The sequence below is a fragment of the Mchenga conophoros genome, linkage group LG18 (genome assembly GCF_057382185.1).
Source record: "Mchenga conophoros isolate Kocher_MC1m ecotype Shallow Benthic linkage group LG18, M_conophoros_male_GT1.1, whole genome shotgun sequence".
In the NCBI taxonomy this organism is placed as follows: Eukaryota; Metazoa; Chordata; class Actinopteri; order Cichliformes; family Cichlidae; genus Mchenga; species Mchenga conophoros.
In genome coordinates this window covers 1,492,943-1,510,509 of record NC_140543.1, presented here as the reverse complement: position 1 = coordinate 1,510,509, position 17,567 = coordinate 1,492,943, and the positions used below count along the sequence as shown (strand labels likewise).

Sequence of the window (17,567 nt, the reverse complement as noted above, 5' to 3'; positions counted from 1 at the left end):
AATAAAAGTATTTTTTTAATCTTACCAGTTTGTACGGTCAGTTTGGTTCCTCTCCCAAAAATCATTTTGGTTCCTGCTTGATTCACACAGTAACACACACACCGGCAAAAACTGCTGTGTGCCAGCATATCTATGTCTTTTTATCCGTATCTATGTTTACTCCATGGTTCTTCATTCTGAGCTAATTTCAGCAGTAATTGATGATATTTCTGTGAATCTGAAGATGCTTCTGAACCTGTTTGTCATCATTTTCTGTCCTCGGCTGCAGTTTTTGACACGGTTCATTTATTTGTTGATGGATTTCACTGCAAATGTCTCTTTTTTAAGTTCCGCTTAAACTCATTTTGACTTTCTTTGTTTTCATCTTTTGAATTTCTCATCAGTTTGTTTAATAAACTGGAAAAAGCAGAGCTGATATTTGTTCATTTTAATGCCACAGAATAAACTGTTCTTTCCTTTCTGACAGGATTACTGTCTGCAGCTGTTTGCATCTGCAAAGTGTGAAATCATTAAAAGAAATCTGAGTCTCACCAGCTTCTACAGTCAGTTTGGTCCCTTTGCCAAAATAAAGTCTGCCGGTTGATCCCTGATTATTCACACAGTAACAAACACTGAGACAAATACTGCTGCACAGTTTTTATCTCCCATCTGTCCTACTTTATGTATCTGTTAGTTATTAATCACGTTTCACATCAGGTCTTTGTAGAGTCTCAGTGTTTGGTTTGTTTTTTACATTAAAAGTCACATAAAATATACAAATGTTATTTATTTCCTTTTGCAGCCAGTTTGCACCAATAAAACCATCAACACTAAGACTAACAAAAGCATTTTTTTAATCTTACCAGTCTGTACGATCAGTTTGGTTCCTCTCCCAAAAGTCATTTTGCCTGCTCCCTGATTCACACAGTAACACACACACCGGCAAAAACTGCTGTGTGTCAGCTGCTCTGTGTCTGTGTTCACGTCTGTTTCTACTCCACGGTTCTTCATGTTCATCTAATTATAAGAGTCGTTTATTTTGTTTCTGTGGATCTGAAAACGTTTCTGAACCTGTTTGAGATCATTGTCTGTCGTCAGCTGCAGGTTTGGACACGTTTCCTCAGTTTGATTTGAATTTTCTTCTTGTTTCTTATTCGCTCCAAATAAAGCTCTAATAAACTCATTTTTAAAATTACAGCGAAAACAAAACGACTTGAAGTAATTTCATGAAAATCAGCATCTTACCAGCTTCTACAGTCAGTTTGGTCCCTTTGCCAAAATAAAGTTTCCTTGCTCCCTGATCAGTCACACTGTCACACACACGCCAACAAATACTGACAGGGCTGAGCTCGTTTCACATTTCTGCTACAGTGTTGTTGTTTCTTATGTTCGTCTCTATTTGTATCAAGATTTGTTATTCTCTTGATTTCGTTTTATTTATTTTTCATCTTTTGAATGTTTTTTTGTCAGATTTTTTTGATGAAAGCAGAGCTGATATTTGTTCATTTTAATGCCACAGAATAAACTGTTCTTTCCTTTCTGACAGGATTACTGTCTGCAGCTGTTTGCATCTGCAAAGTGTGAAATCATTAAAAGAAATCTGAGTCTTACCAGCTTCTACAGTCAGTTTGGTCCCTTTGCCAAAATAAAGTCTGCCGGTTGATCCCTGAGTCACACAGTAACAAACACTGAGACAAATACTGCTGCACAGTTTTTATCTCCCATCTGTCCTACTTTATGTATCTGTTAGTTATTAATCACGTTTCACATCAGGTCTTTGTAGAGTCTCAGTGTTTGGTTTGTTTTTTACATTAAAAGTCACATAAAATAAACAAATGTTATTTATTTCCATTTGCAGCCAGTTTGCACCAATAAAACCATCAACACTAAAACCAATAAAAGTATTTTTTTTAATCTCACCAGTTTGTACGGTCAGTTTGGTTCCTCTCCCAAAAGTCATTTTGCCTCCCTGGTTATTCACACAGTAACACACACTGTGACAAATACCTTGTTTGTATGAGGACTAAGCTTCTATTTGATTTTCACTGAAACCTTTTGGTTTTTATTCATCTTGTTGTTTTTGCATGAATCTGTATTTGTTTCCAGATTTCATGCTGACATCTTTTTGATGATTTTTATCTTTTGGTTTACTTGGTTGTTTCTGTTTGGAAATCATTTTATAAATGTGTTCATATGTTTTACTTCACGATCTGCAGCCTAAATTCAACTTCAATGAGACAAAAATGTAAATCATGAAATAATAAAGAAATCTTCTTCTTACCAGTTTGTACGATCAGTTTGGTTCCTTTACCAAAATAAAGCCTGTAGTTTCCCCCCTGAGTCACACACTAACACACACTGTGACAAATACTGCTGCTCCCGTTATTCTCCAGATGTTTCTGTTTATTTATTCTGTGTCATTTATAATGTTGCACTCAGTCTCATTCTGTGTTGTTTTCATCTGTTTAAACCAGTTTAGTCGTTTCATCCCAACATTTAAACTCAGGATCACCAATCGTGTTTTTAACTGCGTTATTTTCCCAGACAGTCGTCAGCCTGCAGCGTCAGCCCATCAAACTGAGCGAAAACCTTTCAAATATGTAATATTCAATAAATGCAAACAGTGATTGCAGACTCTGAGCTGATCATAAAATCGTAAACCCGACTCCACGTTAAATCTTACCCGTCTCTACGCTCAGTTTGGCGCCGCTGCCAAAGACAAGCTTGTCGTTTCCTCTCGTCACACTGCAGCAAACGCTGTGACAAAAACTGCTGCACCATGTTTCAGGTCAGCTTTAGATTTTCACTCACTTTCATGTCGTGCTTATTTCTTTCATTAGTCTGTCTAACACACGGTGCTCGTGTATCCATGGTTACTGTCTGCAGAGTCTGGATGGTTTCAGTAAAATATTAAAACATTTAACCGAGTCGCTCGTTTCACAGTGTTAGTCATAAAAATGAAGAAATATAATCATCTTACCAGCCTCTACTGTCACTTTAATTCCTTTGCCAAAATAAAGTCTGCTGTTTCCTCCCTGATTCACACTCTAACACACACTGTGACAAATACCACTTTTGTCTTTCACAGCTTACATTTGATGTTTTCACTGGAAATTTAACTTATTTCATATTTTTATGGTGTTTATGGACAAATTTGCATCTGTTTGTGCTTCTGTTGGGTTCATTTATTAACTGATCTCATTGTTTTACAGTAGCATGAGTCATATTTTTATTCACGCTGTTGAACATTTAATCGTTTAATCAACAAATCTGAATTTATTTTAAACTCTTATTTTATTTGCATGTGTTTGTCTGTGTTGCTCACAGCCTGATTATTTCTATCAATCAAAATCTGTCCAGTTCTATAAATACACAAATGCAACACACACATAAACTCTCTATAGACGCACAAAAACGAAACACTAAAGAAAGCAAACGTCCTCCTACCTGTTTCTACAGTCAGTTTGGTTCCTTTGCCAAAATAGATTTTGTCGTTCCCTCCAGTCACACAGTAACACACACTGTGACAAATACTGCTGCGCTCTGTTCCTGCTGTTGTTGTGTCTCTTCGTTAATCTTCAGGACATCTGTTTATGTGTTATTTTAATTATTTGTCTCAGATATTCAAACTTGTGTCGCAGTTTTTACTGTTTTTGATGTTTTTTTCACTCAATCCGAACGAATCAGACAAAATTGAAAGCGAATAAAACTCCTGACTGCAGGTTCTGTATTGACGCTTTCTGCGCTGTTTTCATTCAGTGTTTGTTTCTTCTTCTCTGAATGTTTCACATTTTGTGCTGAGCTGAAGCTTCACACTGTGAGCTGATGTTTCTCACTGAGACTGCATGAAACCATCTCAGTTTGCACTAGTTAGAATCTACAAAAAGTAATAAATTAAAAAAATACAAATGAAAGTTATTTTTAAAGTCTAAAATCATTTAAGCAAAGAAAACTCTTACCTGTCTCTACAGTGAGTTTGGTTCCGTTGCCAAAATAAAGTTTGTCTGTCCTCTGATTCGTCACACTGTGACTCACACTGTGACGAATACTCACGGACTCGTGTGGATGTCAAATATTCAGATTTTCTGTCCGTGATCAGTGTTTTTGTTCCTCCTGTCACCTTCACAGTTTGCATTTGTTTGCTTTTCTTGCATGAACTGGTCGTTTCTCTGATGACAGTGTGAAACATTTAGATAATTACACATTCATTAAAAGAAGCTTTGCTATCAAAGAGTAAAACACATATTTCCTCCATAAAGATTGTGTCATTCACTGTTTTCTGTGTTGCTCCATTTTGTTTGTACGAGACTTTGTTTATCCTGTTTTGTTTGTTTGTTTTTACGTAGAAATAACTTTTTTTTTTAACACTGTTTGTTCAAATTAAAATCATGTAAACTGAAACTTACCCGAGACGATGTGGAAGAGTCACTGTGCTCGTTTTCAGATATCCACCTTAATCCTTCAGACTGAGTCTAACCAAACACGCTGTCTGTGTTCCTCTGGATGAAGCATCTGTGTTTGCACAGCTCACCTGTGTCCCCAGTTATTCCCACGAGTGCCACCTCTGTCAGAGGGGTGTGGCCTAAAACCCAGATTACAAAAGTTCAAATTTACTTGTTTTTTAAAGCTTTTAAGAGCTCACACAGGTCACAGTGCGGTGCAGAAATAATCAGCGTTGCATGAAAGGATTATTCTGTATAAACGATCTCCAGCTCCTGTGGCCATCAGTGAAGTTTAGCTGTGTTACAGTTTAAGACTAGAACTGAAGTTCAGTTCAGCTGATCGTTGGAGTTGTTGTCAAACATCAAACTTCCTCAAACTTCCTCTAAAAGTGAATCAGTCCTGCAACACTTACGTGTTCACATCACATCAGACGTAAACATGTTTACAGCCTCGATCTTCATAACAGCTGATTTTAAGCTTAATGTTTGCATTATTGGGGGCGTGGCCTCTTTGACTGACAGGTGGATGGTGACACAGGTGGTCTGCTCGGCTTCACCTCAGTTAATTAGAGTCCCTGAACTGGACCTCTGGACCCTGTTTGTGCTGTTGGAGCCTTTTTAATGACCAATAATAACCAGCGACCAATAATACAGCTCGCTGAGCGGCTACTGGCACTAACAGAGCTTTTATTTAGATGTTGTACAAACTAGTATCTGCGTTAGCTTTTAGCTATCACCTGATTAATATTTGGTGATAATCCACTCTGTAGTCATGGTAACCTGATAACAGGCTGCCCAGCAGGTAAACTATGATGTCACTTCCTGTTGAGAGTTTGTCTGGATAACAGGAGGAGGTGCCCACAGTCAGACGGATGCACGGCAGAGAGTGATGGAGGCTAATGTGATGGAAATGATTCAGTCAAAAATGAGTCATTAGTGTAAAAGTAAAAGAAAAATGAGCTGAAAGTTTAAAACAAGATGACTGACAAACAGTTTGAAGTGTGTGTGTGTGTGTGTGTGTGTGTGTGTGTGTGTGTGTGTTACACATAAACTCACAGTGTGTTTGCAGGAAGCCTGACTGTCTCTTGGATCTCTGGACGAACGCCTCCTCTGCTTCCTTCTCTCACACACAGACTCATCCAGGACTACATTTATAGTTTGTGTGAGACGCAGGAAGCAGGAAGCAGAGCTGATGTGACCTGTTTCTCAGACAAACTTCACCTGTGGCCTAAAAACAGTGTGAATAAAAGATCCAGCTGTTAGTGAGTATTTTGGGCTCTGACCCAGTTTGCAGAATAATTTGAGCTTAATCCAAGTTTCCATGTTTGCTAACTTCAGTCACAGCGCTGCCAACCTAATTCATCTGACTCACATTAGGCGGGCCTGTGGCAGTCAGACTCAGCCAACATCATCAGGCCACAATGCTGTAAACGTGGGCAGGTGTGCAGGGCCCAGCATACCTGATGCTCTCCCTGTCCCGTCCTCTGGGGGGCAGAGTCTCTCTGTGGCAGCTGCGTTTGTGTCACTTCTGTTTTTAGAAACAACTCTGACAGGTTTGAGTTTTCAGGGTGAAGCTGCTCCAGTGTTTGGTTGATGTTTTATTTGTGGGAGCATGTAAACAGATCAATACCAAATGTCCATAAAGCAGCACGATAACGAGGTTTAAGATTTACATGGAAATCAAAGATTCCTGCATCGAACAGTTTATCATTTATGCATCTGTGAGCTTGAAGAGGAGAAACCTCCGGCAGCTTTTACAGAGCCGAGCGCTGAAATTCTTACAACCATCAAAACAGGACATTTGTCTCATGAAAGTGTTTTAAACATGTTTTTCTGTTTGTTGTATCTGATTTTAGTGTGTGCTAAAAGTCAAAGTTAATTAACAATAAAACAAGAGAATTGCATGTTTTCCCTTCAATGATCAGTGTGATGCTGTAACGCGTAACTCGCTGTGAAAGTGTTGCACAAAGCGTGCGAGGAAACGAGCTGCTCACAGCTTCCTGTCGATGTGAAACTGAGCTTCTTGTTGGTTTCTGTCTGATTTTATCTGACTGTTCAGCTTTCAGTTGAACTGTGGTTTCAACTGAAAGCAGGAAGACTCAGTGAAGCACGATGAGGCAAACGGGGTCAACTGATGACGACGTCACAGGTCCAACAAGACGGAGACTTCACCTGTGAGCAAACTTAAACTGTAAATGATCCGATTGGAGGGAAGCTTTTAATCAAAGAGCAATCCTTTATTTAACCCTGTGGCAGCTCACATGCTCTGTGAGGGTGCAGCCACCAAAGACCTGCAGTGACTGATGATGCTGCCCAAGTTTCAATCAGTATCAGAAATGGAAGAGACGATTCAAACACAAGCAAGTTTATTTTGTATTAGAAGCAAACGACGTTTCAGTGAGAGCGGAGAGTAAAACGTACAGACAAAAGTCAGATACAAACGATGTTGTTACAAACGACAGGAAGTAAAACTAAACGTAATGTTTGTACAAACAGCTGACAGGTTGTATTTACAGCAGGACGAAGCAGAGTGAAGACAAAGCTGTCAGCACAGCTCGCCTCACACTTTCACACATCAGCAGATTTAACACACGACATGGTTCTTCTTGTTGAGACCATCAGGGCCTTTCATGTTGAATCAGTTCACTGGATTCATTAATTAGTCTTTGTTCTTTCAAACTAATGAAAGTTTAGCTCCAGATGGCGATGTCAGCGAGCTCGGCACAGCCACGCTGCACGCTGACGTCAAGTCTTTGCTGTATTTTGTATAAATAATTTGAAACATTTAACAGATTTTATGTTTCTGGTTTAATGTTTTTTGCATGTATTTACAACAAAATGATAAAAATGTGTTTCAGGAGTTTCCATGTTTTTCCTTTTGGGTTCAAATTTCTGTGTTTACTTTTAGATTTTGTTGGAATTTGAAACGTTGCTCTTATATGAAGGCAAACGATCCTAAAATCAGACCCAAAAATGTTTGTGCTATAAGTGTGAATTTACAGGAGACTTCCTGAACGTTTGTGCTTTTATCAAAAACAGGAGAAAGAAACTGAAGCTGAAGCTCTGATCTGATGTCGCCGACCTGCTGATGGACTCAGACCAGCAGACCTCTGATGGTCAGGATGGTGTTGAAGGCCAAAGTCTTGGTGAACAGCACTCTGACTCCGTTCATCACCAGCAGGTAGAAGTTGAGCTTTGCTTTTTCTGCACAGAAGAGAGACAGACGCGTTAGCTCGGACTGAATCTTTGACACCAACACGACTTCAGCAGGAAGGTAAAAGAGATGAAAAAGGTTTCCTGTGTCGATCGTCACCACAGATCGACACAGAGACAAAGGACACAGAAGAAATTCATTTTCACGACTGCAGTTTAATTAATAAACACAACTCTTTATATTTATGTTCCTGCATGTTGTTTGTTAACGTGAACACATCAGTGTGTTGTTCTCTGCACGGATGCATCAGCACCCACACATGAGACCGAGGCTGAACTGATGTTTTATCATATTTACACTTTAGTTCTATTTTACTTTTATTCTCTTTTCTTTTGTTTTTTTGTTGTTGTTTGTTTTTTTGGAAATGAAACTTTGAGTAAAAAGCAAACAGATGTTTTTCTGCTGCTCTCTGATATGAACTGCATGTTTTGTGTTTGTGTGACTGACATTATATATTATATATAATATTTGAGGTTACACAATAATCTTTCATTGTGTGAATGAATTCTAAATCTTCCCGACAGCAGTGATGCTGTTAGTGATGACGATCTCCTTCATGTGACTGTGGAGAAGCTGAACGTGTGCAGGTGTGTTTGCACGCTCACCTGGGTAGACGCTGCTGCAGGCGTCATCTGTGTGGAAATATGAAGTGCATTAATCACAAACACGCTCGATGAACTGTTACCCGAAATAATATAAGAAGGGTTTAAATTTCAAATGTCAAACAAAGTCTCAACCGTCTATGACATGAAATCATTTTATTGATCTTTTTTTTATTAATGACCATATTTACATGTTTGTGTTAAAAATAAAAGATTAAAAGTGTCTGAAACAAACACAGCTGAAGTTTAAAGTTTATGAGTCTCACACTGACGTTACTTATTGTTTCAGTGAGTTTGTTCTCATACCAGCTTCGTTATTGGTGGAGACTCCTAACAGCTCGCAGGAGTGGATGGTCTCGTTGCTGAATCCAACAAAGTAGTAGCTTTTAGTCTTTGTGGACAGAACGGCGTTGCTGATGTTCACGCTGACTGGGCCCCCCCTGACATTCATAATCATTTCTCCTTCCTTTGGATAAAAATCAGTGGCCAGACAGACCTCTGGGCCCAGAGCATCAGCGGGCAGCGGTGGATAAGCAGAAGGTGCCAGAGGGCTCAGAACGTGAAGGGACGGCGTCGTTTTAGGTCGATCTACACAGCAAAGCAGGACAAACCAAAACCACACAGACAAAGTTATAAAGTAGAAAATAACCAAGTTTCAGTGTCCACAAAACAAACGTTAATGTTTCAGCTTTAAAACAGGTTCATTTATCTGACATTTCTAAATGAAATCTTATGAAACAATATAACTCCAAACATGATGACTCAGGTGACCCTGAATCCTTGATTCTACATTTAGAAGTGCTGTGATCGATATTTCAGTTCTGTTACTTTATTGATTGTTGTGGGTTTGTGTTGCAGTTTGCAGCTAAGAACAGTGCGCTCGTGTCCAGGGTGTCTAAATGTTAGTAAAGACTGTGCGATGGAGAAGACACACAAAAGTCTTTCCCCAAATTCATGTTGTATAAAATTTGTACATTAAACTTCAAGGATAACAAAATAGTTTTAGTTGTTCTTTGTACGTACAGCAGGCTGCAGATCAGCTGTTTAGTCGCCTGCTCTGACATTAGTTATTAAGTTTGTGTGTTTTTTATAAGCCGACTGTTTGACACGAAGCTCCTGTGGACACAAACTAACAGTCAAACTGAGAGGAAGCCGACAGTGAACTGAGACGCTGCTCGCTCCGCTCCGAACACTTTAATCATTTTATTTTAGGATTTAAGAGTTTGACACAAACACCGTGACATTGAGCCAATAACACCCAGCCATCATGTAGCATGTTCGTTTGTATTTCACATAACTAACGATGAGTTCTTTGACCTGAGAGTCAAATTTCAGTCCGACAAAAATAAAATAAAATGATTTTGGTCCAAACAGCCAATAAATAAAAATCAGAGGTTGAATGTTTGAGTAAATATTAAACTTCTTTATTTCTGTTGTATAAACTTTATTTTCAGATGCACTTATCTTTGTTTAATGCAGCGTCCACACTATATATCATCACTTGCCGACGTACGTTCGGCCAAACTGTTCAGTTCTGCTTTTTTATGCTTTACACATAATTTATGACATAATCACATGTGAGTGTTTCCTTGAAAGCTTGGATATAAAAACAGGTATTATCTGTGCCGAACCTTCAGTGCTTTAATTTGATGTTTTTGACGACAACTGAACTTTTCTCACAGCTTTTACCTTAATTTTCAGTTCAGACAGTAACAATCAGAAAGTCACTGTGAGCTCATGTTGAAGAGTCAAGTGTTCAACTGCCAAAACCTGAACTTCTGTCCTGTGTAGTATTTATTTATTTATCCAGGATTTTCTTTTCTCTGTGCCAATTTGCAAAAGCAGCTTCATGAACATGATGCATATTCTTTTATTTACGTCACTAAAACTGTACACATTTATAACTCTTCTGCCTTTTTTGTGCTTTACAGTCCTTATCAGCAGCTTTCTGTTACATTTTGTTTTGTTGTTTGTTTGAACAGACATTAAATATATCTTTACTATTTGTACTCAATAATATTTTCAGCAGACTCATCAAAACAAAGACGTTTCAGAGAATTCAGGCCGACTTTGTTTGATTTTATATTTTCAAAACTCGATTTTAAAAACAGAATTTCAGATTTTTAAATCTGACAGTTTGTTGGTTCGTTGACATGTTTCTGTAGCCAATGTTCAGCTTTTTTTTTCTTTTTTACTGCTGATTATTCTCCTTTGTTTTACTTTTGGCTTTGCTCTGTCATTATTTGCAGAGTTACAACACACCAGCTACATGTTGCAGCTGACTTGACTCTATTTTGGACACTTTCACACTTTGAATGAACAGAAAACAGGATTTAAGGCATTTTCAGGACATCCTGTGTCAGGCAGAGCAGCTCTGTCTCACAGCAGCTCGTCGTCACATCGCTCCACTACTGATCCATCAAGTTCAAGCTTTAAAACATAAAAACTCTGTTTTGGACTAAACAGACCTTTGAAAGGAAATTATTTCTCACTGTATCAGCCAAGAAAAAGGGATTTTTCTTACCTTTAGGGGTGACGGTGAGACGGATCGGATTTCCAAATGTTAGTGCATCACAGTGTTACAGCCCTGTACAAAAACCTCTCGGCTGTCAGAAGTCCTCAGAGCAGCTCAAACACGTTCAAAAATCCACTTCCACAGGACAGACACCGAGCTGTTACACCAGAGGAACAATCAGAAAGTCATTTGTAAGTTTTCATCAGGTTAAAGTACAAATATAAAACCGTCTACCTGCACATAGAGCAGAGGCGTGAGGGTCAGAAAAGTGAAGAAATATTCATTTCCATGTAGAATTCGAGCTGCCGAAGACTCACCTGAAGCAGATGTTTTGTTTCTTGATGTTTTTCTGAACTTTGGCCAATTCCATGTTTTAAAGACGGTTCAGATGAAGCTGCAGGGTTTTTGTTCAGCTCTGTGTGGATGTTCAATCACTGTGGACCACCCCAACACAGTGAAAAACCCTCGTACAAAAACCTGTCACAGCAGCAGGAGGAAGCAGATGGGAGTCGCTGCCACATGAACAAAAACTCACTGTGACTGTTTCTCTGTGACTCTCTGTCTTTTACTGACGGCTTTACTTCATTTCTGCATGTTAGGAAATAAATGCTGCAAACACATAAATCAAAGTTTCAAATACCTTTCACGACCTTATTGCACTTCACTGTATTTGATTTAACAAATATCTTGAAGCACACTGAGGAAGAGGAGCTAAATGAAGGACATGAGAGGCCGTCCAGGTACAGGTGATACACAGAAAAGTCATCAAGGAAATCAGAAAGAGCAGGAAAATACAGAACACGGAAAAAGATGAACAAAATTAAAGATTAAACACCAGGAGAAACAAAAACGCTGGTAAATGTGCTAAAAATGGATTATTTGTAGTACAAGGAGTGCGAGGCAGGTCTATCCTGTGCAGGCTGATAGATGAGCACAGGTATGGATGGATGGGAAATACTGGAAGGGCAACAACACAGTGTGTGTGTGGCACAAGGCTGCTGAACCGTCCATCATCTTCTTCCAGTTTCCTCTTATTTTGTTTGAAATCCCTGAGAATGAATTCGGCAAACACTAGGTTATATTTATCTTTGCTAAGAAAAACCGCAGTTCTCTCTTTAGCTAGCAGACATGCACACAAACAGTTTATGATATTTGTCGAGATGCTGTTTGTTGGACCTGCCGTTGCTCGCCGACTTCCTCAACTATTAAAACAAATTGTATCACCTGCTTTGGAGTTTATAGAAGGTGGCCATCTTGGTTTTCCTTTGCTTCAGTTTGATTTTCTTGTAGTTACCTTTAGTTTAAGTTAGAGTTTGTCATTGCACCCATTCATTCTTTTTGACCAATAGCAGACCAGTTCTTGTGAAAAATCCAGTTGATCAATTCAAGGATCATCTTTGTGCAACATAGTGCTAAAGCCAGGTGGAGAGAGAGCGTGGACCCAAAGACAGTGCAGAGGCAAGTTTGGTTTTCACTAGTTTATTATGCATTTACAAGTTATGGTGATGTGATGTAGTGTGAAGGATCTCTGTTTCTGCTGCACAAGGGACAACGAGTCTCCGAGGAAAAGACACTGCAACAGAGGAGAGAAGAGTTGATGATCGGAGGGGAGAAAATCAGAAATCTCAGTAACACAGGTGAGGTGAGGGGCTAACTTGAATCTGCAGGTGAGTAGACGTGAGGGGAGGGAATCAGGAGAAAGCAACTTCCAAGCTGTTTCCAGTATTCCAGCAGCCAAGGAGGCGAGTAACTCAGCATGAGAAGAGATACAAGTTAGTTTCAATCAAAAACATGCAGAGAATTTCTTCTTGGCCTGGTGATGATGTTAGGATTGAAAACCTTTGTTTTGTTAGTATAAATAAAACTGTTTTATTTATGTTTATATACACACTGCAAATGTGCTCAATGAGTTGGCGATCCGTCTTTTGAAGGTCGAAAGCGTCGTTCGGCGTGACTGTCCGAACTGATATTGTAGGAACTGTATTGCAGAGGGTTGTTCGTAACACACACACACAGAAGATGGTTAGAATAAGTCTCTGGGTTAGAGCGTCCGTACAAGATGTCCTGAACCAGAACTTAGAATCAGTAGAACAATGGATAATAACATTGTGCTTTTCTGTGACAGAGGAGGAGGAGATACCAGACATTATACTTCCCTTAGGCAGCATCATTAGAAGACATAGCATACATTTTCACTGCTATGCAGATGACACCCAGCTCTATCTGTCCATGAAGCCAGATAACACACACCAAAGAGTTAAACTGCAGGAATGTCTTAAAGACATAAAGACCTGGATGGCCGCTAACTTTCTGCTTCTTAATTCAGATCAAACTGAGGTTATTGTACTCGGCCCTGAAAAGCTTAGAAATATGGTATCTAACCAGATTCTTACTCTGGATGGCATTACCTTGGCCTCCAGTAACGCTGTGAGGAACCTTGGAGTCATGTTTGACCAGGACATGTCCTTCAACGCACATATTAAACAAATATGTAAGACTGCGTTCTTCCATTTGTGCAACATCTCTAAAGTTAGAAATATCCTGTCTCAGAGTGACGCTGAAAAACTAGTTCATGCATTTATTACTTCCAGGCTGGACGACTGTAATTCATTATTATCAGGATGTCCTAAAAACTCACTGAAAAGCCTTCAGCTAATCCAAAATGCTGCAGCAAGAGTCCTGACAGGGACTAGAAAGAGAGAGCAGATTTCTCCTGTTTTGGCTTCCTGTTAAATCCAGAATTCAAAATCCTGCTCCTCACATACAAGGTCTTAAATAATCAGGCCCCATCTTATCTTAATGACCTTGTAGTACCATATCACCCTATTAGAGCACTTCGCTCTCGCTCTGCAGGCCTACTTGTTGTTCCTAGAGTATTTAAAAGTAGAATGGGAGGCAGAGCCTTCAGTTTTCAGGCCCCTCTTCTGTGGAACCAGCTTCCAGTTTGGATTCAGGAGACAGACACTATCTCTACTTTAAGATTAGGCTTCAAACTTTCCTTTTTGCTAAAGCATATAGTTAGGGCTGGACCAGGTGACCCTGAATCCTCCCTTAGTTATGCTGCAATAGATGTAGGCTGCCGGGGGATTCCCATGATGCATTGGGTGTTTCTTCTTCACTCACTATGTGTTAACAGACCTCTCTGCATTGAATCATATCTGTTATTAACCTCTGTCTCTCTTCCACAGCATGTCTTTATCCTGTCTTCCTTCTCTCACCCCAACCAATCACAGCAGATGGCCCCGCCCCTCCCTGAGCCTGGTTCTGCTGGAGGTTTCTTCCTGTTAAAAGGGAGTTTTTCCTTCCCACTGTCGCCAAAGTGCTGCTCATAGGGGGTCATATGATTGTTGGGTTTTTCTCTGTATCTATTATTGTACGATCTACTGTACAATAGAAAGCGCCTTGAGGCGACTGCTGTTGTGATTTGGCGCTGTATAAATAAAATTGAATTGAACTGAATTGAAATGAATACCAGACGAGGTCAGACATGGACGGGGAGGACTTGCAGGAAGACAGCAAGGCTGCCTCTTCCGTGTGGGAGCAAGATAGCCTAGTAATCTTTGTTTTTGTCTCACTACAAAGTTGTACAACCCGTTGAGGGTTATCCTTCTTATAAAGCAGGCTGCTGGTTCACACAGAGGTCCACGGCTCTCTGTAAACTTCTCATTTCAACTGCCAAAGCAAATTAAATCTTTTTCAAAGACAGAACTTTCTCCTGAAGTTCGGTCTGAAAAATTTGAACACAACAAAAACCATAAGGTAGTTAATGGACTGGAGGAGAGTTGGTGGAGATGCTGATCTTAAATGCTCCTCCTACTGATTGCCAGCAATGAAGAACAGGTGGACCAGGCAGGTGTGGACTCCGGGCTCCAGCCAGAGTGGGCGGACACTGCAGGACCAGGCTGGAGCAGTGAACACTCACTGAGCACTGAGGAAGCATCTAGTCAGACAGCTGAATCACCTCAGTGGGCTTAGATTTTTCTGTTTTATCAGTTACAGTTTCCTTTGTGTTCTGATGTTTGAAGGATACTGAACTTGTTTTTTAGTGCAAACCTCAGATGTTAAACCAGCCAAAGCTCCCTGCAGTCAGTGAGGTGAAAATCTCTTATCTATCAGTTATTTTGCATCATGATAGGAAACCTCGAAGCTGCGACAATGGCTTACTAAATTAGAGATCTACAAATTAGCACAGAGAGCTACACTACAAATCAATCAATCAATCAATCAATCAATCAGGGCTTTATTCGCCACGTGCAGGTTGCCCTGCAGTGAAATGTGTGTGTGTGTCCAGAGTTCAGCTGAGACAGTGTCCTTCGCCCTGCCAGGCTAAGTAAACAGTCTTCCAGCCAACCCAGGTGGCCTTGCATGGAATGGGAAGAACAGTCATCACACAGTTGTTATCAGGGTGTTTTGTTCAGCTCCAGCCTTGAGACCACAGCTGGCGCCGAAGGGAGAGCCGCATGATGATGGTGGTTTTTTCTTTAGTGCGAACAACTCATGAGAATTTCAAAGTTCTCTCAATCTCCCGTTGGAGAGCAGCGAGCTTCTCCATGATGTTATCAAACTTATGCTCTGTGATGTTGTCATTCTTGTGCTCAAAGAGCTGATTCTGAGAACTCACGACCGCCGAGAGCTTCTCCAAGATGTGATCCAACTTTCGCTCAGAGGTGTTATTCTGAGTGTTATTCTGAGTGTTATTCTGAGTGTTATTAGAAATCTCAGCTTTAAGCTGCCGTGAACACTCAGAATAACACTCAATGAGCCCATTTTGAGAGCTCACGCCTCGTCCCATCGTTTCAATCCCAGCGGGCAGCCTTGTGGGGGTTTGAAGAGCCGGTTCCACTTTCTTAATTCTTCGATAAGTCAGGGCCAAGCCAGCTCCGATCAGCAAGAACCCTGTTATCGTGGTTCCAAATAGGTAGATATCTTCAGCGTCTTCGATCGACAGTTAAATGAAGTTCAACACAGGTTTTCTTTGGATTCATTGGCTCCACAAAACTAAAACTACACTCAGACATAACAGATATCACAACAGAGGTCATCAGCTGTCAATGTGCAAGATCATGTTGTAGTTCATTTGACTCCTAAAATGATCCCTATGAGTGCTGCCTAATAAAATGAAATACAGATGATGATGATGATGATGATAGAATATAAATAAAAGTTGAAATCTGTAAAGAACATTTAAAAATATAATAAAATGTAACACTGTTGCAAATAAGACAATCTGCTGCAGAGAATCTGCATTCTGGTCATTTAGTGCACATAGCGGTAAAATAAGCTTTTTAATTCTAGTTAATTCTTTTGTAACTGAGGGAGCGTGTGCTCTCAGTGCTGCTGTTTCTAATGCGATGCCTGCACGTCTGACCTTCAATATTCAAGCTTACTGTCCCACAGCCTTAGAGGAGATGCGGGAATCACTTCAGTTTGTTTGGAGATCAAAGTGAAATGGATCGACTGAACAGGATTTCTTGTTGTGTTCTTGCAGCTGCAGTTCCAGCAGCAGAAAAGAGACTTAGCTGTCATGAACTGGCTACACTGGTGGTAAAACCAAGTCAAGAGCAAAACCCAAACAGGGAGACGGGGAATGGTTGTGCTTAAAAGTCTTTTATTAACAAAGTTAATAGAAGTTTGTATGTTGCATTGGCAGGACTGACTGGGAGCCGCACAGAGGAGGTGCAGGGTAGAGGGCAGAGACCAGTTAGGAATAATCTTTTCCAGAAGATTGCACAGAGAAATAATAAAAGGCTTGAGCCACGGTGCTTACTTTCTGCCTTTCAGAGGAAAAGCTGGAGAGGAAGTCAGGGAGGTCCACTGATCTGTGTTACCACAAAGGAAGGAGCGGTTGGAGCAGGAAGGTGAGCTGCTGAGGTGACCGTCAAGGAGTAGTTAGAGAAGTGGACTTACTTACATTAAGTCCATGTCCAATATGTAATTATAACTACAATATGTTTCAGTGAAGATGCAAATAAACAGATCTTGTGTCCAAATATACACGGACCTCACTGTGCTGTTTAAGACCCACACATACAAGACGGGAATATCTTTACTGTCATTGTACAAGTAGAGCAAAATTAGTACATTATATAAATAATATACACAAAATAAATACAAGGAAATGTGAACTGATAAGGCCAATCAATATAACAGACATAAAGTAAATGTGGACACCAGTCCCTGGGGTCATGATATAGTAATACATCAAAACTAAGCTTTAACTGCATTTAATACAAACTGATGTTATTGTCCTGTATTATTGTTTGGTCGTTTGTGCATTTTGCTGGTATACTTTGGGTGACACATCAAACCAACCTCAGTCACCTCCCTCAACTTCTCCACCTGCCAGCTCAAACCTGCAATGCTAAAACTTACCTGGATTCCAACCAGCATCCTGTTCCTTTCAAAGTAAATCCCTACACACCTTCTGTTCTCACTCACCATTACAGCACTTTGGATTTAACACTGGTCTCCAGTCTCTAGTGGATTTCTTTCCCTCAGACCTGCAAGAACCCCCCCCCCCCCCCCCCCCCCCCCACCTCCCTGGATTCACCTCCACATTTTTTGTTTGGAGTAAAAATTGACGTTTTTGAACTTCATCTCTATTTAGTCAATCTTAGTGCTAAGTTCCTCTCGAGGTAAAGTTTATACATCAAACCACAAATCAGACAATGCAAACGTTTAAAAATGAATCCAGTAGATTCAAGCTGTTTGACATCATTTACAATTAAAAACAAAAAGTGGAAGTAAGAAACTGGTCTGAACAATCTAACAACAAACATATTAGCAAAGACTTAAACATGAAAAAACATGTAAGG

General features: G+C 40.0%; 1 protein-coding gene across 1 annotated transcript in view; it reads right to left on the bottom strand.

The window, feature by feature from the left end:
• Positions 1-6,767: 6,767 nt before the first annotated feature.
• trdc (T-cell receptor delta constant) overlaps positions 6,768-17,567 on the bottom strand; it is a 53,079-nt gene continuing 42,279 nt past the window's right edge. The window contains exons 3-6 of the mRNA XM_085254443.1: positions 10,762-10,802; positions 8,544-8,825; positions 8,241-8,267; positions 6,768-7,625 (exon numbers count right to left, since the gene is read on the bottom strand). Coding sequence (XP_085110569.1) covers positions 7,516-7,625; positions 8,241-8,267; positions 8,544-8,825; positions 10,762-10,802 — 460 coding nt within the window. The 3' untranslated portion in view covers positions 6,768-7,515. The remainder of the gene's footprint in view (positions 7,626-8,240; positions 8,268-8,543; positions 8,826-10,761; positions 10,803-17,567) is intronic.